The sequence below is a fragment of the Mauremys mutica genome, chromosome 2 (assembly GCF_020497125.1).
Source record: "Mauremys mutica isolate MM-2020 ecotype Southern chromosome 2, ASM2049712v1, whole genome shotgun sequence".
Taxonomy (NCBI): domain Eukaryota; kingdom Metazoa; phylum Chordata; order Testudines; family Geoemydidae; genus Mauremys; species Mauremys mutica.
In genome coordinates this window covers 196420794-196442459 of record NC_059073.1, presented here as the reverse complement: position 1 = coordinate 196442459, position 21666 = coordinate 196420794, and the positions used below count along the sequence as shown (strand labels likewise).

General features: G+C 40.6%; 1 protein-coding gene across 1 annotated transcript in view; it reads left to right on the top strand.

Moving 5' to 3' along the window:
* The window catches only part of CNTNAP2 (contactin associated protein 2), a 1334251-nt gene that overhangs the window by 393574 nt on the left and 919011 nt on the right, over positions 1-21666 (top strand). Inside the window, exon 4 of the mRNA XM_045005260.1 lies at positions 13010-13157. Within this exon, the coding sequence (XP_044861195.1) occupies positions 13010-13157 (148 nt within the window). The remainder of the gene's footprint in view (positions 1-13009; positions 13158-21666) is intronic.

Here is a 21666-nt window from a genome sequence, read left to right as displayed (position 1 = left end):
TTCATACTCTGATACCTCCACACATTCTCCCCCACCTAGCCCCCTTTATCTTTTTTTAAACCTTTTTAAGTGTCTTGTTTGTCATTGAATGCATGCAGCTGAATTCAGTAGGAGTTATGCATGAACAGAAGAGGGCAGGAGGTAGTCCTTAAAGATTATTTGAAGCTCCTATGGCAGTGGCAAAACTCCCATTCGTTTAAATGGTATCAAGTTCTGACTGAGTACAGTTTTCTTTCTGTGCTGCTATACAGAAAACAATTACATGAATTATAAAATATATATCTATTATATATTAATTATACTAGGAAGCTTAAAGTGGGCATCGGACAATGAGTAATGTCTATGTATTGTTGACCCAATAGTGATTGTTGTTTAGATTTAGGTCATTGAACTGCACAATCACAGCGTGTTTTAAATCCAAAGATAGAATTTGTAGTTGAAAATAGCTTCCAGGCTCCTGCACAGTAAACTTAACCGGATTTAATAGGGAGGTTGAAGTGACATATTATGAACCATGGTTCCACTTGAAAAATTCCAAGTAACCTTTTGAATAACGGAATGAGTCACAGTGATGTATATTAAGGATGTTTTGGAAGACGTGTGTAAGCAATAAAGAGAAGAAGAAAACTCTTGGCCATTCATTTTCCTTAGGTAGAAAAAAGAGATACAATATGTTTATGCAATAAACTTCTTTATATTGTGGCTAAAAATGTGTACAATGCAGAACTCACCTTGAGATGAGAGCAAAGTATGGGAATTAAACAGCCAAGTGTTTTGAAACTAACAGTTTTCAAGTTTACTCTTGTATAGCAGAAAGTGAGGTTTGAAAACTTCCTAAGTACAATGACTCCATGGCAGCATATTGGGTTCAAAGGCCATTTGAACTTGATGTGATGTGAGCACAAGTGCCTGAGACACTTTTATTGACTTAATTAATATCCTTCTCTGGTTTCTTACTTTTCCAGTACTTTCCAGTTAAAATTATTCAAGGCCTGATTCTTCTCTAATTTAGGACCCAGTTCAGCAAGGAATTTAATCAGTGTCTAGCTTTAAGCATGTGAGTAGTCTCACTGAAGTCAATATGGACTATGTGCTTATATACCTTGCTGAATCGAGGCCTTGCACTGGCGTGAATCAGAATGACACTGAAATCAATGGAGATGTGCTGCTTTTATACAGGTGTAAAGAGGAGCAGAATCAGGCCCATTATCTACACATTCTCAACAGAATGTTATGGTCAGAATCAGAACATTTAGTTCTTCCAGTATCAATCTTGAGTCCAGAGGAAACCAAATCATTATGTAATGGTGAGCCTCAGAGATGGAATTCAGTGCATGTTGAAAATACAGTTTTTTAGTCTCTCAATTCCAGGGAAAGCTAAAGGAATATTACTTACTAAAACTACAAACTGCACTTGAGCATTGCTTTTCTATTATGGTACAGCACACCGAGAAGGGCACTGTAGAAATTACACACTGCTGAGAGGACCCTTGTTCTATTTGGAAAGAAAGGCACATAGGCCATTTTACTCACCTTCAGCATTTTCTCCCTTGCTCCCTTTTTTTTCTTCTCTTTCTATTTTTCTGTTTATTCTTCTTTCATCTCAATACCATTTTCTTTACTATCCTTTCTGTTGTTTTCTGTTCTTTTCCCATCTTCATCTCTGTCCTGTTGCTCTTTCTTCCATATGCATCCCTTCTTTCTTTCATAGAATATTAGGATTGGAAGGGACCTCAGGAGATCATCTAGTCCAACCCCCTGCTCAAAGCAGGACCAATTCCCACTTCCCTAAATGGCCCCCTCAAGGATTGAACTCACAACCCTGGGTTTAGTAGGTCAGTGCTCCTATCTATCTAGCTTTTCGTCCTCCAGCCCTGGCTCATTGTCCTCATTCTTCACTGGCTACTGTATCTCTTTTCTACACCCATCTCTTGCTTTTGGGCTCATGCATTTTGAAATGCATCTTGCGGAGTTAACCATTCAACTAATTTATTCAGTGGAAACTGAGCACTTACCTCCCCCTAGATTAGAGCTACGTCAGTAACTGACTTTTGTAGGCAATTCTGCAAAATCAGAAGAAAAAAAGTCATTTGGAGCCAAACCAAAAACTATTTTTTGCAAATATTTTAATGAAACATATTTCGTTTTCAAGCATTATTTTTTTTTAAGTTTTTATTAAATTTGAAAGAATTTGAAACAGAGTTGTTTTGAATTGGAAAAGTGGAAATGTTTCATTTAAAAAATGTCAAAACAAAACATTTCAACTTTTTTGGAATTTGGGGTTGGTCTGGTTTTTGTGTGTTCTGTATTTTTTCACAGGAATATAGACTTCCTGGGTCATCGAATTCAGTCCCCCTGCTATTGCAGGCAAACCCATCATACAGTCCCATTCATAACCTAATCAAGCTGCATTTTAAAAATAGTTAGGATGTTTGCCTCCACTCCTATTGGAAAGCTGATCCAGAAACTTTTTCCCCTGATGGTTAGAAACTGTCTTCTAAATTGCAGCCTAAATTTATTCACAGCTAGTTTATACCCATTTATTCTTGTGCCCACATTGTCCTTCATCATAAATAGCCTTTCTCCCCCTCTTCGTATTTACCATGATTTATTGATAGAGAGAAACTGGATCTCCTCTCTCTACACATTGATAAGCAAACAAGCCCATGATTTCAACTGAAACAATATGGCAAAATCAAAACAAATTTGAAAAAAATGTTGGTGTTGCGGAATCTGCATTATTTTGCTGGGAAAAGGTTCAGGTGAAAAAAATTCCCTCAGCTTTATCAGAGATGCCTTTGAAAATCCCAACCGTGTGTTTCATAGGAACCAAAATATCTCAGTATTGTATTTTTATCAGTGTTTTCCCCCAACCCCAATAGGCTTTGTTTCTGGTTTAAGGAGATATTTATGAGGCCACAATAACATGGGAGTTAGCATTCATATACCAAAATACAGCAAAAAAATAGATTTTTCCCCATAAGTTCAGGTTCATAAATAGTTTTCTTGTTAAAAAAGCCAATAAAAATATAGAGAGACAAGGTGGGTGAGGTAATGTATTTTATTGGACCAACTTCTGTTGGTGAGAGAGACAAGCTTTTGAGCTACACAAAGCTCTTCGTCAGCTCTGGGAAAGGTACTCAGAGTGTCACAGCTAAATACAAGATTAACTAGATAGATTAACACAAGGAGTTAGCACATATCCTAAAGTAGTTCTCATCCAGGGGTACACATACCCTTGGAGGTATGTAGAGGTCTTCCGGGGGTACATCAACTCATCCAGATATTTGTCTAGTTTTACAACATGCTACATAAAACGCACTAGCAAAGTCTGTGCAAACTAAAATTTCATGACAATGACTTGTTTATACTGCTCTTACACTGAAATGTAAATACAATATTTATATTCCAGTTGATTTATTTTATAATTATATGGTAAAAATGAGAAAGGAAGCAATCTTTCAATAATAGTGGGCTGAGACACTTTTTTTCAATTTTTTGTCTGATTTTATAAGCAAGTAGTTTTTAAGTGAGGTGAATCTTGGGGGTATGCAAGACAAATTAGACTCTTGAAAGGGGTACAGTATGCTAGAAAAGTTGAGAGCCACTATTCTAAGGCACCATTCAAGGTGAAATAGCCCGTTAAAACCCCTGTAGTCATAGGACAAAAAGGAGGGTTAATGGGTTAGAGATAGCTGTAATAAGCCATAAATCCAGTGTCTCTGTTCAGTCTGTGATTTTTAGTGTCTAGCAAAGTTATGAATTTAAGCTCCCAGGCTCGTCTTTTGAAAGTGTCATGCAGGTTTCCTTTGAGGATGAAGACTGATAGGTCAGATAGAGAATGATCGCTCTGTGAAAAGTATTTACCCACAGGTGATAGGGTGTTTTTGTCTTTTATCATTTCTTTCTGCATGCAAAGAGATGCATGCAGAGATTGCAAAGAGAGATTGTACACTCAAGTATATGCACTCCATGCCTCTGAATATATCACACACTGAGATAGGGAACTTCTCACCAGAAACTAAAATAAGTGGTGGAGGGAGGTTCAGCTCCTGCTCTGCTTCATTAAGTGTCTGAGGCCTGGTCTATACTACAGAATTAGGTTGATGCAAAGCAGCTTACATTGAATTAACTATGTAAGTATCTACAGTAATATTTTGCTCCCGTGGACGTAACTGTCCCAATATACCAACTTAACTCCCCCTCCAGGAAAGGCGTAGAGTCAACATAGATGTAGTTAGGTTGACACAGTGTCAGTGCGGACACTGCATTGCTTACATCAACAGTTGCTGGCTTTCAGAAGTCATCCCACAATGCCCCATACTGACAGTACAAATCAGTAGAAGGGCTCCTGGTGAGGACGTGCATGGCTGACACAAGGAGCAAAGTGTAGACACGCACAAGTGATATGATTATTGTGGCAGCTGTATGCCAATGTAAGTTAGGTTGATTTAAATTTGTAGTGTAGTTATCGAGAGGCGTCGCCGCTGAAATGCCGCAGAAATTCGGTGGAGACGCCTCTCAATGACACCGCTTTCCACCGACAAGCAGTGTCATCGAGAGGCGTCGCCGCCGAAATGCCGCAGAAATTTGGCGGCATTTCGGTGGATGCTCCACCGCCGGCCAGGACGCAGGCACTGCGTTGGGGACCCCTGATGTAGGTGGTCCAGTTTCTGTTTCAGGCCAATTTTTAACAGGTGAACAATGTAGAAACACTGGCAAATGTTTTTCTTCTCTTATTTTAATTTCACTGGTTTTCCCCACTGTGACATTTTGGGGTCCATGCAGACCAGTAATATATTCCATCACCACCTGTCCTGTAACTTTGGGGACTTCTGTTCAGTGCAGCTATTTTTCAACACCCAGACACCAGTAGCCTGCCCTCAAGCATAATGTCTCTCCCTGGCTCTCAGCAGCCTAGTTTCATTTTGCAGGTGATATTAACAGCCTTTCCAGTCGCAGGTCTCCCCAAATACATCCTCTCTGAGTTAATTACCAGACACTCAGACTGTTCCCCTCTGGTTCATCTCCCCTGAAGGTGTGAAACCAACGCCCAAGTTATAAGCTCGCTCTGGCGCACACACTCCACGCAGTTAGCACACCAGAGACCTGCTTGGGGTGAAAATAAACAAAAAGTTTATTTAATATAAAAACCACACACTCAAAGATGAAAAAGTAAGGAAAAGCAAACATATACAAGTTACACAAAAAATGAATGTAGAGTTCCAACCTCAGGTCCTTCTCTTTCGTATTAGAAAACATACCTTTTCTAATAAGAGTTACCTATTCTCTTAAACAGTTTCCCAGGATACCTCCTAGCTATAGGAGGGATCCAGCATTCCCAGGCTTTTTTCCACTTGGAGACTGTCCTCCAGGTTCTGGATACTCTTCAGTTCAAACCTCTACCATTTTGAAGGGGTTTGCAGGTTTTTTTCTTCAGCCACTATAGATGGGGAAAATTCTCTCCTTTCTTAATTTTCAAAGATTGGGGTTTTCTTTTCTGTTCCCATTTACTTTGATGGTTCATCATTGTTTCCCTCTCCCCCACCCCCAGGCTGGACAAATGGCTAGGTGCTTGAAGCCAGTGTCTTTCTTTCGGAGAGGTAGCCCCTCTCTGCCTGATTGCTTACCCATCCTGTTGTGAGGTGATGCTGAAGTCGCACCACAGGTCCAGTAACAATTTTCTACATATCTGTACATACATTCATTGAGAACCCTAACCTGTATGCATATCTCATACCAACTAGTAAGTGAACATTACAATCTTTCCTAGAAGACCTTATTTGGTATATTTTTATAGTACAAAACCAGCATGCAATCATTTGGTTTAACTGTTTATTTTTGGTGCTTAACCCTTGTTTCCCCCTTGGAATGTCTGGACCCTGATTGTTATGCCCACCTGCTATGCAAAGAAGAAGCAAATGCAAAGTGCTAAGAAGCAGCATTCTGCCCAGTGGTGCAACACTGTGAGAACTTTCAGAGTAACACAATGTATAAAGATTTAGGAAAAGTGAACATTGTTTTTTTTTCATACTCTAGGTTTGTGAATGACATGCTCAGCAGTGTAAAGATTTTACTTAAGTACAGCACTTGATCAGTAGTAAATATTAAAGGGTCACAACCTGATTAAAGGGTTCACTTACCCCTCTATAAATCAGCTGTAACTCTAGTGGAACTACACATGGTGTGCAAGAGAGAAAAATGAAGTAAAAGTAGTCTTCCCACTCTGCACGCTCATGCAGAGACTAAAAATGGTAACAGACGATGTGTTACCCTAACCACAGGTATGTGCAAACTTAGTGCCACTGTCAGCAACTAGCATTTCCAAAATGGTTGGGCATGTGGTGGGGTCCTGGCCTTACCTCATTTCACACTGGCCAGCAAAGATAGTCAGGTTGCATTGTTGGCAAAAGTGCCACAGTAACAGTATCCCTGCAGTGGTCCCCAGAATTCCTAAATCAGGCACAACACTTCCAGTTCCCAATCTTTTCATTGTGATGTGAGTTAAAACATGTTGAAGAAGCTTTCAGAGCTTTGTATCCAATAAGAGCACAGGCCTAGTTTGCAAAGGGGAGGATTTAAGGACTGGATTGCTGAGACTGTATCACTTGGTTTACAACCAGCTGAGACTTTATTGCTGCCTTAGTAATTTTTCCTAACTATTTGGGCTGAAAAAAGGTTGAATTGCTCATGAGGGGCACATTTCTGGCAATGTTAACACAGACTTTAAAGATTTCAGTGTGCTTTTGAGATTAATAATTTGGACAACTTGTTCAGATACAATAGATATCTTCAGGTTTTAAGAAAAAGTTACAGGAGGTTTTTTTTAGTGTACACTTATGTACTTTATAGTCCAATTCTCACTGCCCTTAAAAAAAAAACCACAATAACATTGGTTTGAATTATAATTTTAAATTTTATTAAACTGTTTAACCTTGGCAAACATGAAGGTTTGCAAATTGTATAAATTCAGGTTTTTTTTAAATGAAAACCTGTCTTTCTAAGCTCATGTACAAATCTCAGTCAGAAATGGAGATTTAACAGCAACAGTATATAATTCACAAGTCTCTGTAAATTGATTGTTCAGCCTTGCGATGATGGATTTGGGCTGCTGTTTGCATTATCCACAGAGCATGCATTACTGTACTATATTTATCTAAATGAAGGCTGCATTTAAAAATATATTGTTCTGCTGGAGAGTAAATTAAATGCATTTTAATTATCTGGGAAACTGACGATACCCCCACATTACCCTAGTCTCTGCTGCTCGTGTCTATTCACCTGATCAGTAAATGCTACTGAGCGTAGTGCTGAATTCAATAGGCCTACTCATAGTAATAAACAGCATGCCTGGTAATTAACATTTTCAGAGTTGGGCCTCAAATCTTTTTGAAAGGGTTTGTATCTAGATAGTAGGCTTAGAGAGTCACATTCAGTAGTTCTGATTTTAAAAGTCAGCCTTTACCAATGGTTTCATGGAAATATATTAGAGCAGTAGTCCCCAATCTTTTTTGTCTGGCGGGTGCCAGACAATGAGCCACAGAGGACCATGGCGGCGGATGAGCATCCGCCGAAATGCCGCTGACAAGCAGCAATGTCAATAGGCGTCACTGCCGAAATGCCGCTGACAAGCAGCAATGTCAATAGACGTTGCTGCCGAAATGCCGCCAACAAGCGGCGGCATTTTGGCAGCGACGCTTCTGGATGATGATGCTTTACGGTGGCATTTCGGCAGATGCTCGTCCACCGGCCAGTATGTGGGCGCACTTAGACGCCCCGGCGGGTGCCATGGCTCCCGCGGGCACCACACTGGGGACCCCTGTATTAGAGATTCCACACTTTCCCACTATACGTTATATTATAGAGAAATACACTATCTTTAAAGAATATTGCCAAGGTTGCAAAGTCAAGAACTCCAAAGTTAGGAAATAACAGAATTAAGATTGCCCATGCAGCCTTAATACAACCCCCTTGTACCTATTCATGATGACACAGTCTTTAAATACATGATCACATACTATTTTTCCCCCACAGGACCCCTGCCTCATTCAGTGCACAGAATGCACAGTGCTCACGTAATGAGCAGCTAGTGGATATTTTTTTTTCACCTCATTGTTCAATGTTTGGCCCTATTCCTGATTTAGTGCATGTTATTCAAACCCTTGTTTGAAAACTGAACTATTAATTTCCTCATGAGTTTTCTATGGCACAAGCGCTCATTGACTTCAGTTGCAGTGGTGATTGCTCAGTACTTTGCAAATCAGACCCCCAGGATTTCAGGTCAAAACATGAGGAATATACAGTTAGTGACCACCTGTGAAAAGAATGCTTTGTTACTTGCCTAGTGTCACATAGAAACTCTGTGACAATGACAGGAATATCATTAATCCCACTATATAAATCCAGAGGGGGGCCCACACCTTGAATACTGTGTCCAGGTCTGGTCACCACTTCTGAAAAAGAATATGGTAAAACTGGAAAAGGTTCAGAGCAGGGCAGCGAGGATGATCAAGGATATGCAATGGATTCCATAGCAGGGGAGACTAAAAAAGAGGTTAGAGTTGCTCATCTTAGAAAAGAGACAACTAAAGGGGAATATGATAGGGGTATATAAAATCATAAATGGAGTAGAAAAAATGAATAAAGTAATGTTATTTACCCTTTCACACAAAATAAAAACCAGAGGTCACCTGAGGAAATTAACAAGGTAGCAGGTTTAAAACAAATAAGAGGAAATATGTTTTCACACAACAAGATTAACCTGTGGAACTCCTCACAGTGGGATGTTGTGATGGCCAAAAATATAACTATGGTCAAAAGAAATAGATAAGTTCATGGAGGATAGGCCCATCAATAGCTATTAGCCAGGATGGTCAGGGATGCTTGGGGCAATCCTGAACTCTGACTGCAGAAGCAGAGTGAGGAGATGGGGTGGATCACTCCAAAATTGCCCTGTTCTATATACTCCGCTGAAGATCTGGTACTGGCCACTGTAGGAGAGAGGATACTGGGATGGACAGACCATTGGTCTGATCCAGTATGTCAGCTCTTATATTCTTGTAGAATCCAAATGGTTTGAGGCAGCATTCAAGTGCCTGTTCTTTCTCTTCCAGTATTCCTCTGCCTCATTCATTGTTTACTTTCCAACTTCTCCAACAAATGAGGCAGGAGACAAGAGTCTTTTTACTATACGACCTTGATTTATCCCTAGAGCAGGTCCATCGGATGCACCGAATGAGGCAGGGGTCTTATGGAAAAAATAGCATGTAAGCATTTAATTAGAGACTCTATCATAAGACCTACATACAAAGGGGCTGAAATAAGGTTGCATGAGCAACCTTAATCTTGGCATTTCCTAAAGTTTGGCTTTGTGATCTTAATGTTCTTTTAAAAAAGTTTTTGGTGGTTAATTTCTGAGGCTTTTAAAAAGCAAATGGAAATTTCCAACATGAGATGTCATATTGATACCCACATGGATCATCAGTAGGTTTGGAACCTTTAGATCCACGGGACAGACTTCTGCAACTTCAGCTAATGGAGCAAATTAAAGCTCGTATGTGGACCAGCACTAGAGGGGGATGGACACTGCCAATGGTTTCACAGATATTTTCTCACAACAGATGAATGATAAGACTCAGGAAGGTTGGGCTCCATTCTAGGCTCTGGAGGTGAGTGTTCCAGTGGCAGAGAATCTTCTGCCCATTCCCCAAACCTACTCTTCTCCCTGATCACATCCAACTTGTCCCTGTCCCAGCCCTGTCTCTTCCCTACTCCCATTCTCCAAGCCTTCCAAGTCTCCATTCCCAGGTTTCTCTTCCTAATCCCAGTTGTTTGGGGCTCACTGTATGAGTCCCAGTCTCATTCTCCGACTCCCATTCCTCCCCTCCCCACACCCAGTCCCAGTATCTTTGCCCATCCAGTTCCAGTTTCCCCTCCAAATACTTCATGCAATCTCTCTTTCCTTCCCCCAACCCCACTCACTCCCAGTCCTCCACATGATCCCCATTCAATCTTGGTCTCCTCTCCAAAAAACACACTCCATCTCTGGCTCCTTGTTCCAGTCTCTTTCCCAGATCAGTTCCTGTTCTCCCTCTGCCTCTTTCTCTTGCCAGATCAATGTCCCCTCCCCCTGTTCCATCCCAGGGTTCCTAGTACCAGCCATCCCTCTTGCTCTCAAATCTTCATCTGATCTCACTGTCCCCTTCCCCCGACAACTGGCTCTATCCCTTCCCTGCCCAACTCTTAGTCCCAGTCTTCTTGACCAACCAGTCCCGGCCTCCTCTACCCCCGAGATACCTGTCTCAGCTCCCAATGTGTCATCTTCTATAGCCAGATACAGGTGTACAGTTCTCTCTCTCTCCACACTTCCACTTCCAGTCTCATCAGATACCTTGTCCCAATCTGCTTTCCCTCTTCCCTGGTCCACTTTGTGTCTCATTTGCATTCAAAGCAGATGGCTTCCTCCTCCTTGCTACTTGGGTGCCAGGTAGGGGGTTACTGGGAGCACAGAAGAGAGAGGCTGCCTGCTCACAGTTCCAGTGCCCAGCTCCACCTAGGTCTGGAACAGCTATTAGTGAGAGAGAGAGTCTGGCATTGTCCCTGTAGCCAAGGATTGGAGCATGTTCAGTCACTCTGTGGAGATGTTGCATGCATATCCTGCTAACAAGTAGGACCTCTGAGGGGATAAAGCATGCTCATTTGCTTTGTGGGGATGGCATATGTGCAGTCTGATCAGCATTAGGAGTTAAGAGAGGCTGGAGCATGCTCAATGAGGAAGAGATCTTTCAATTTTAGCTGCTAAAATCTAATGCCTCTACTGAGCACATGCAAATTGCAATTTTTCAGAGGCTGATATTTTGGCCAAATGTAGGTGGATTTTCAGGGGCAGCAAAAGGCACATGTCTGAGACAAAGGCCACATTTCAAGTCCTTGCTTCAAAGCATAAGGTGTTAGAGCTTTTCAAAGAAAAGGTTGCCAGTATATTTTAACATGGGCAAACAATGTATTTTTTTCCCTAGACTTATTCTTGGAAATAACTCAACCATTTTGGCTGGCCAAAAAAAAAAAAAAGATTATGTGAAAGAACTAACTGTAGCTGTTTTGAACTTTTGTGTTTCTGTCCTTGAAAGAATTATGAATTCATACATACTAGAAATTTAATAATATGTCTAGAAGTGGAGGTAATTGTCTCAAAGAAGTTTTGATGTTTAAAATCTATCCTGGTGAAAATTGCAGGTGGGTGAAGAAATACAGACCAAAAACATTGAGGCATGCTTTTGAAATAATTATCTGTAAATAAAAAAAACGGAAAGATTCAGCTTTAAAGTGGGTCATAATTTGCATAAAAAAACCACTAAAATTCAGAAGGAAAAAAACAAACAAACCAGAAACAACATGGAACAGATTCTGCTGGGTACTAGTGACGACTTCTTCTCCTTATGCTTCCCCAGTAGGAGCCTTCCACAATTGTAGTAACTGAATTTACTCTAAGATGATTGATCCCTGCATAGGAAGCACAGCCCAGCCCAATGGATGCAGGGAGAGGACAGGGACATGGCCAAGCATAGACTGGAACTGGCATGCAAGGGGTGTAGAAGCATAAATCCTCTCCTAGCATGGTGGGAATCTTGGGGAGAGATTCTTCTTTCACAAAGAAGAATTTCTCCTGGAACTTCCTCAGGGATGATGGGTCTCCATCGCACCTTATTTTGAGCAGTGTGAATTTTGTATATTCTAGCCCTTAGTATATTACTGTCTATAGCAGTGCGTACAATGGACTATTTTAAATGAATCACTGTGTTCTGATTGATATGAATAACTAAAATATAGACCGATTGATTAATACTGAGTTTACTTCGGAATCTTTGGATACAGGTTTTTCTCTAGCAAAAGCTTCAGTGGCTGAATTTTATAAGAATGTACTAACAATGACTGTTTATAGTCTTTTTGACAATTGGCGATCCGTTTCCCCTTGGTGTAAGACTACCCTGTTCAGTAGCTTCACATGTATATCTCCATTGAAAGCTAGCTATAGAAAGATAAGAAAGTACTGCCTATGTGAAGTTCTGGCTGTGAATGAACAGACTGTCCAAGGGCTGACTAGATAGAAAATATGTAAGCAGAGTTAACAAGCAGGTATTGTTTTCTGTTGAGCCAGATGCTATGAATCATTATGCTAAGAGGAACTAAAATAAAAAAAAACCTAGATGTGTTGACTTCATTAATTCTGGAAACATTAATACACTTTAGAACTATTGTGTCCTTCTCTGAGTTCTTAGTATTTGAAAAAATACCTCTCACTGTGAATGACAGCCAAGATTATGATGATTAACACCATTTCCAAAATATCTAATTGCACATGTTGTTTAGGGTGAGATGTTGATTGTGAAGATTACACGTTTCCCTACAAGTGAGACTTTAAAGTTAAGGTATGGTTTTGGGTCCTGCAGAAATATGGTAAATTCTATTATATAATCTTAAAGCTGAAATGGGGAACAGTATGGCTCAAGGGAATGAGAAAGAGCTTTTCACTGTTCATCAGTTCAAATCTGTCCTATGTCACTAATAACTAAAATTATTTCCATCTATGCAAAAAGAGTTGGTGTATTCAGTCTAGTTATTAGTGAATAAGAGTCTTCATCACAAAAACAATCACTACAATTGGGACGCTTATTGACATTCTAATGAACAAGCTAAAAACTAGATAGAGATACAGAATGAACCACTTTCTCACCCTTTGTGGTGATTCACTAAACGAAGAATAAGGTATACTGTACCTATTATGGAGAAAGAGGACATTAGCTTCCAATGCTATATATCTGGCATCCTTCATGAGCACTGTAGAACTCCCAATGATGTTTATTGAATCATCCATTAATTCAATCACTAGCATAGAGACAGGTTGACTAGAATGCAGTTTAATCTAAATACTCAGAAGACTGTTGTTCCTATTTTTTCCCCTCACAGAAGTATTCCAATGATACAAGAGATTTCTTTTTCATCCCCTTAGGCATTTCCTGGAAATACAAATTCTGATAGCGTGATCCGGCATGATTTACAGCATCTGGTTATAGCCCGCTACATACGCATAGTTCCTCTCGACTGGAGTGGAGAGGGCCAAATTGGGCTGAGAACTGAGGTCTACGGCTGCCCGTACTGTAAGTTTTTCTTGACATTTACTTCTCCCCTCTAGTTTCTCTTTGTAAACAAACAGCATGGGTAGGCATTAAACTCTGAATCTTAAATACCTTTCGGTTAAATATATTAAGGCATTCCCAAACTTGCTAATTATATTGCCTAGGGCCTCATAAAATATGGTACTGAATCACTGGTTTGAGCTTCCTCGGGAGATACTATATTAGAATCCACAAAGATACTGTTTTGAAATAATTCCTTTTGATCAGCATTGTTGTTTTTGTAGAAGACTCTGACTGTTATTGTATAATTCTGATCCGAACAGTTCAGGAAGAGATTTTTAGTATGAGTAGTAGTAGCATGTAGGGCGCTGAAACAATGACTGGGGGTAAAGATGACAGAATTCATTGACTGATATTAATGATATTTCAAAGAGTTATTCATTTGTGACTAACAAGCCTATCAAAGTTGTTCATATTATCTAAATATGTATCATATATTTTTCACAGATAATTCTTGTATTCTTTATATGATTATGGCTTCCAGTTTTCTGCTTAGACCTTAGCAGGCAGTGGTGCATACAATACTGAACTTAAGGTCAGAAACTATTAGACTTTAAGGCACTTCAAATTCCCCACCTTCTTCCAAATTAGGCTTTTATGATTCCTCATCTGGCCAAATGAATTCCATTAATCTTTAAACAAAGAAATGTCAGAACTGTGAAAGCCACAAATATATGTTCCATTTAAGGTAAAATAAAATACTAGTTGGGTCAGAAAGCATCAGGATTAAATGCCTGTTCATAAAAAGAGTCAAATAGATGCAACTCTTATAAATGTCAGCAGGAGCCACAGGTGCTCCCCAGCTTTCAGAAGCAGGCTCAAATGGAAACTGTGATCTTTATCTATGAACCCTGGAGAAATTGGGCAGTTTGGCTCAGCCAGTCTATTTATCTATGTTCTTCTACTGTACCTATCTCTGAGGCTTATCAATAAATAATGAGTAGATAAAATAAAAACGAAAGAGCCAAATGTTGCTTGCAGTTACCCATATGCCATCCTACCGAGTTCAGCGAGGGGACATAAGTGTAAAGAAGGTTAATAAGGGCTTGTCTCCACTTATCGGGGGATTGACGTGCAGCAATCGATCCTCCGGGGGTCGATTTAGTGGGTCTATTGAAGACCCGCTAAATCGACCGCCAATCACTCTCCTGTCCACTTCGGTACTCCACCGGAATGAGAAGCATAAGTTAAATCAACGGGAGAGTTTCTCCCATCAACCTATCACAATGTAGACATCGAAATAAGTCGACTTAACATACGTTGACTCCAGCTACGTTATTCACGTAGGTAGAGTTACGGAAGTTAGGTCAACTTAGCCCCGTAGTGTAGTCAGAATTCTGGATTTGATGAGGAGAGAAACCCAAACGCTTAGACAATTAAATTTAACATCAAAATAAGTAACACAAGCTGTAGTGTATTAGTTTTATTAATCATTTTCATGATAATTCAGTAAAATCCTCCTATTTAAAATGTACCTGAAGCTGTACCTCAGAATTCCCAGTGTGCCACACCGGAGTGTGTGGGAAAATAGGTCTAGTTTGCTGAGTGGTAAGCAGAGCCTTGGTTAGGGCATCTGTGACAATCATGACGGGAGAATAGCATATGTATTACTATATGTGCTGTGTAGAAGAAGACTGGATTGTTCACTCTTTGTTAAAAACTGGAGATTTATAACCCTTTTGAATGAAGAAGGCCAACTATGCAGTGAAAGCACCTGGATTTTCAATGGCAAAAAGATTTTAAAATGTCGTACTGCTTAAGGAGAAAAATTGCACTACAGTGAGACACTAGGGAGTACTCTGTGTACTATATTTAGGAGTGAGGTTTTTTCCTGGCATGCACCTCTGAAAATCCCACTGAGGTCAGTGGGAATTGCACAGATGTATCTGAGGACAGAATTGAGTCCTTATTCAGAAGACCTAGGGGATATTTTCATAAGTGCCTAAGTGATTTAGAGCCTAAGTCTATTTTTAAAAGTTGACCTAAGTTACACTACTCCAGCTATGTGAATAACGTAGCTGGAATTGACGTAGCTTAGGTCAACTTACCATGGTATCTTCATGGTGCTGAGACAATGGGAGATGGTCTCCGGTCGACTTGCCTTACTCTTCTTGGAGAGCTGGAGTACCAGGGTTGACCGGAGAGCACTCTGCTATTGATTTAGCAGGTCTTCACTGGATCCACTAAATTGATCCCTGCTGCATCAATTGCAACAGCATTGATCTCTCCAGTAGAGGAGACCAGCCCTTAGACATTTAGGAGTTTTAAGTCTTATTGTCTCTCTCCTTTCTACTTTTGAAAATTGGATTTCTCAAAAGTCATTTGGATGATTTTGAAAAATTTACCCCTACAGACTAGAATTTCACACTTCTGTGCCTAAATGTAGGCACCTGAATAAAGCAGTCTGATTTTTTTCAGCGTTGAGCACCCCAGATCTCATTGAAGGAAATAAGAGCTGCAGATGCTCAGTTTCTTTGCAAAGCTATCTACTTATACTTAGATGCCTAAACATGGATATAGATGCCTAATTTTAAGAACTCACACTTGAAAATGTTGATAATAATATCTTAATATCAGGGCTATTGGTCAAATTTATCTCTAGTGTATCTTTATTGAAATCAATAAACCAGGGTTGAGTCTGTGTCTATGTGAAGATATTCCAGAGAAACACATCCTCAGACATATACAGATGGGGCAAAATTTCTGAGTTATGCAGGATGAATTGCCCACTGAAAGAACCTATTCTGAATCCCTCTAATGTAGGTTCTATTACCTATATCATTTAGCTGTTTAGCATGCTTGTAAGATTCCTGTTTCGTTCTGTGGCAGAGTGGACAAACCCTCCACTGGAGCAGGGCAGGAAGGGGCTAACAGTCCTGGAGATGGGTTGCAGGTGGCCCCTGCAGCCTGCAAGACCTAGCAGCAGTATCAAGCCTGGAAGGAGGCACTACAGCTGTAGGGGAAAACAAAGGAGAAAGAAAAAGAAAAAAAAAAAGGAAGGAAGTTTGAGAGCTGGGCTTCCCTAAGGGTATGTCTACACTACCAGATTAGTTCGATGTAACTTAATTCGAATTTGTGGAATCGACCTTACAAAGTCGAATTTGTGTGTCCACACTAAGGATAGTAATTCTACTTTGTGAGTCCACACTAACGGGGCAAGCGTCGACATTGGAAGCGGTGCACTGTGGGAAGCTATCCCACAGTTCCCACAGTCCCTGCTGCCCATTTGAATTCTGGGATTTCCCCACAATGCATGCTGGGGGAAAAAATGTGGGTGGTCTTGGGTAACTGTCATCATTCAACGTGCTTTCGGACGTCTCAAGGGGAGATGGAGGAGCTTACTGACTCGCTTGGATCTCAGCGAAACCAATATCCCCATTGTTATTGCAGCTTGCTGTGTGCTCCACAATCTCTGTGAGAGCAAGGGGGAGACCTTTATGGCGGGATGGGAGGTTGAGGCAAATCGCCTGACTGCTGATTATGCTCAGCCAGACAGCCGTGCAATTAGAAGAGCCCAGCGGGAAGCGCTGTGCATCCGGGAGGCTTTGAAAGCTAGGTTCCTCAGGGAGCAGGGTAACCTGTGACTGTTCAGTTTCTTTACAGAGAAGCTGAACCTGCCCCTGCTTCAGTTACTGTTGACTTTCTTCTGCGGTTACATACCCCGTTCACCACGTTTCCCCCCTTCCAGCACACGTTTAAAAATAAAGTTAATGGAACATTGTTAATTAACAACGTTTTCTTTATTAATGAATTCGCGTTAAAGGGTTGAAACAGGGACGCAGACTGTGGTGGGTAGTGTGTGCAGTGATGTTAACACCGCTTCTACACTCGAGGAATGATAGGCTCCTGCTCCTAGAGCGGTCTGCAGTGCCGGACTGGTTGTTTCAACAGAGCCTGCCATCCCTCCTTTTCGGGACTCTGTGTGCGGGGGCTATGTGACCTTGTGGCGGGGGAGGACAGTTACAGATTCCCCTGCTGTGTGGCTCTGTGGTCCGGGACAAGGACCGCTGCATAAGTTCTGTAACCGCCCTCCCATGCCACAAAGTCACGTACCCCCCATCCACACAGAACATGGGAAACACCTCGCAGACCGACCAGGGTGCCTACTGACTGCACTGTGTGTGTGACCTGCTGTTGATCCTGCCCCCGTGTCTGTACCCTGGTAAAGGTGACTGTCCTATGCAATTAACAGCCCCCTTCCCCCCCCTTCACAGTCTTCTGTAGAAAAACTTGACGGAAATAGTAATTAACAGCAAACTACTTTTAATAATCAACTACACAGTTAGGGGATGAAACTGGGATTGGGGCTTCGGTGAGCCAGGAAGGGAAGGACTTCTCAACATTTAGGGAATGAGAGCCTTCTTGTATTTGTGCACTCTGCAGGGGTGCAGTGACAGTTTTCACGGCCCCTGTCACCCCTCCTTCTTGTTACTTTGGGTGAGGGGGGGTTGGGACTTTGTGGCGGGGGAGGGCGGTTGCAGATACAGTGCAAGGGGGCTCTGTCCTCCTGCCTGCGGTCCTGCAGAACATCCACAAGGCGCCGGAGCATGTCAAATTTTCCCTGGGCATTTCCTGTGTGGCTGATCAGAACATCCAAGCTCGGACTGCTGTCCAGAGCGTCAACAGAGTGGTGCACTGTGGGATAGCTCCCGGAGCTACTAAGGTCGATTTCCGTCCACACATAGCCTAATTCGACATAGCCATGTCGAATTTAGCGCTACTCCCCTCGTCGGGGAGGAGTACAGAATTCGAACTAAAGAGCCCTCTATGTCGAACTAATTAGCTTCCTGGTGTGGACGGGTGCACGGTTAAGTCGAATTAACACTGCTAAATTCGACATAAACTCCTAGTGTAGACCAGGCCTAAGAGAGGGTTCTTGGGTTTAGTTCAGAGAAGTCTGGTGATGTGGGCTTAGAAGGCCCCAGTTAGGAACTGAAGGAGTAGCCTCACACTAAGGCACTATACAGAGTGGATTTTACATTGTCTAATGTTCACCTGTTGGTTGGTTAAGTTTAACACCAAGAAAGCCGAAATTGGTCCTGCAAAGGGGTGTGTGGACTGTGTCTTATCAAAGATTCTGTTAATGTAGCAGATAGAGTAGGAGGAGGGACGATGCTTGAAATAGCTGCAGCTAAGAGAAGATCATACTGTGGAACTGCTCCTTTTATAGTCAATGGGAGTTTTAACATTTACTTCAAAGGGTACTTTAGCAAGTCCTATATCTTACCAGGAGACACCATTTCATCCTCAGTAAGGTTGAGAGGAGGCCTTTACACTGTCAGTGACATCCTTTGTTAAAAAGCAATGTTTCCAAAGGGAAAATGTCCACGAGTCAGTTAAGGTAGAACTGATGGAAGCTTTCTTTTCCACTCCTTTGAAAGCAGAGAGCAGAGCCATGTGCAGTCATACTTGAATACTTCCATCATGGCCACATTTATGAAATCCTGAGACAGGCAGTAAAGCAAAGGCATCTGGAGGCTATGACTAGTGGAATACAGTACATTTCACTACTGATTCATGAAGTTCATAATAAGCTTCTACGGTATCATTACCAGATGAATAGTTCCTCTATCTCTGTCCTGAGACGGATGAATGCCTACAAAATGGCAACAGCAGTACTGTAGCAAAACATTTGGCAATGCTTTCCGATAACAACAGAAGGAATTCTTGATGTTTAAATGCTATATAAAGGATGGAAAGCATTGTTTGGATGTGGTCATATGGTGTATTTTTGCACTTTCATTGGATGCCTGAACCTTTTTAATAGGAGAAGAGATGATAATAAGAAATAGCAAACACAAAACATGAATAATGAATAATATACTTCATATACGAAGGATATATTTTTGAGATTGACAAACATTTTTGTAAAATGCTTTCAAACATCACACAAATATTCATAGTACACAAAACACACAGCAATACACAGTTCCAAAACAAATATTCTCACTCCATGACTAGCAGCAAATTGAACTTTTGTGGTTTATTTTGGAATAACTTCACAAATTTGTTTCCATTATTTGACAAGTTCCATTTGCAAATATTTGCCAGATAGTTTATTTGAACAAATTTCAGTCTGTCTCATGTTTGCAAAGTGTTCATTTGAACTGTTTGCTTTATTAATTATTGTGTGACCTAAATCATATGTTACTATTTCTGCTCCATAGTTGGATGACTACATTTAAAAAAAAATAGCACATACACTTGATTTTATATAAACCTGACTATTTGTATGGAGAACAACTATTCTCTAAACATTCTTGCGAACAAAAACCTGTGCAAGCAAATAGCAAGTTATGAGGGTTACTGTCATAGTCAAAGAGAACAGCCCTTAGGATTTGAAATGAATGTTAGTAAAAACTGTCTATGACATATTAAAGAAGATCTAAATATAAAAGATGGAACAACTCTTTTGGGCGATAGGTGATCTTGTCCACCTCCCTGCCTGTAGAGAATTGTTCACTACAATGTAATCTCCAGCTATTCTAGTCTAGCTATAAATGGCATAAGCCTCTGTTTGCCTTGGTAAATATATTCCACATTTGACTTCACCTCTTTGTTAGGAAATTTTCTCTGATATTTGTCTGTAACTTTTCTTTGCTCAATTTCCTTCTACTACTCCTGCCTATACACCCCCTGCCCTTCCCAAATGGTCACCATGCATACTTGATATGACAGCCCCATCCTGCCTAGAATCATCCACTGCACATAAATATCAAAGGGAATGTTCAAGACAGATGTGCAAGCTGCTGTTTCCCCAAAAGTGAGGATTGGCCAGCTTCAATAGTACACTCTGGTGGCTACCAGAGTAGCAAAAAGCAACCGGGTCTGATCTGAAGCCCATGGAAGTCAATGGGTGTATTTTTTATTGACATCCATAGAACTTAGATCAAACCCTCGTTCCTACAACCCCTATACATATTGCCTCTGTTGCACTTCTAGCCCCAACCCACCTACTAATCTAAGGAGTAAGAATAGTGAGGTTGTTCCTTAATCCATGTCTCCCACATCATACTATACTCTTATTAAATTAGATTGTCTCTGAGAACTTTTTCCTCTTACATAAATGGTGGAGCTGTACAGAAAAGTTTAATCAGAACCATTTCTGACCGAAAATGGGATATGAGAAAGACGGTGGAAGTGAGGTAAAATCTTTTATTGTACCAACTTCTGTTGGTGAAAGAAACAAGCTTTCAAGACTTACTCAGGTCTTTGGAGTTTGAAAAGCATGTCACTTTCACCAAGAGAAGTTGATCCAATAAAAGATATTACCTCACCCACCTTGTGTGTCTCCTATCCTGGGACCAACACAGCTACAAGAACAGTGCACACACAAAATGGAATTATTAAATTGAAAGTTTTATGAAAAAATGTGTTTGTTTACTAAACAGCTCTACTAAATTCTCATAAGCAATTCATTCTTTTAAATCTAGAATTTAAACAAATGCAGTGCAGTCTGAGATTTCACTTTGGTATAAAAAAATCAGTGGAATCAAAACAATGCTTTAGTAGTTCTGCTCACATGACTCCTACAAATCTGCTCTTGAGAATGAATGGGAGTTCATTATAATTGCGCAACATCAACAGCTTTCTTTTATTTCAGCTGCTTTGTAGTGAATGGTTCTATACTTAAGGTAGGTTAATATATTACATTTCATGAGGATTATCTTCATAGCTCAGCAGTTGCAAACACAGCCTGATATTCTGACCTCTTGACATTACCAGTGCATGGCTAAATACACCTCTACCTTGATATAACACTGTCCTTGGGAGCCAAAAAAATCTTACCGCGTTATAGGTGAAACCGTGTTATATTGAACTTGCTTTGATCCACTGGAGTGCAAAGCCCCGAACCCCTGGAGCACTGCTTTACCATGTTATATCCAAATTTGTGTTATATCATGTGTCATTATATCGAGGTAGTGGTGTACCTACATTGAGATTTCAAGGAGTAGGGGAACGGATAGTAGAAATTTTGCTGGAATATGTATATTGCTCTATTTGTGACAATGTATATTTCTGTGTTAACATGCCCATTTTTTAGCATGGAGTCTTTTTTAAAAGACCTTTAAAATTTGTGCTTGATTTTCTCTGTTTGAACATTAACAATCCCATGGCATTTTTCAAATAGGTGTTTTCCCTCAGCATCCCTGACCAAAAATGCTCCTCCCCCTTCATGAGGATGTTGGATGGTGGTTGGCTGCCACTCTCCAGACTAGAGATGGCTTTATTTCATTGTTGTTTTATGTACATAGGGAAAAATCTTGAAGTCCTTGCTCTGTCAAAATCCTATTAAAGTCAATATTTTGAGGGTAGGGCTTTCAAGGATTTCAGGGCTAGGCCCCCAGATTGTTAAGAGCTGTAGGATCTGTTGGCATTTTTAAGATATCAAATAAATATAAATTATTATTATTGAACAATGTTCCCAATGAATTCAATGAAGTTGCATGAATGTAAGTGAGAGCAGAAT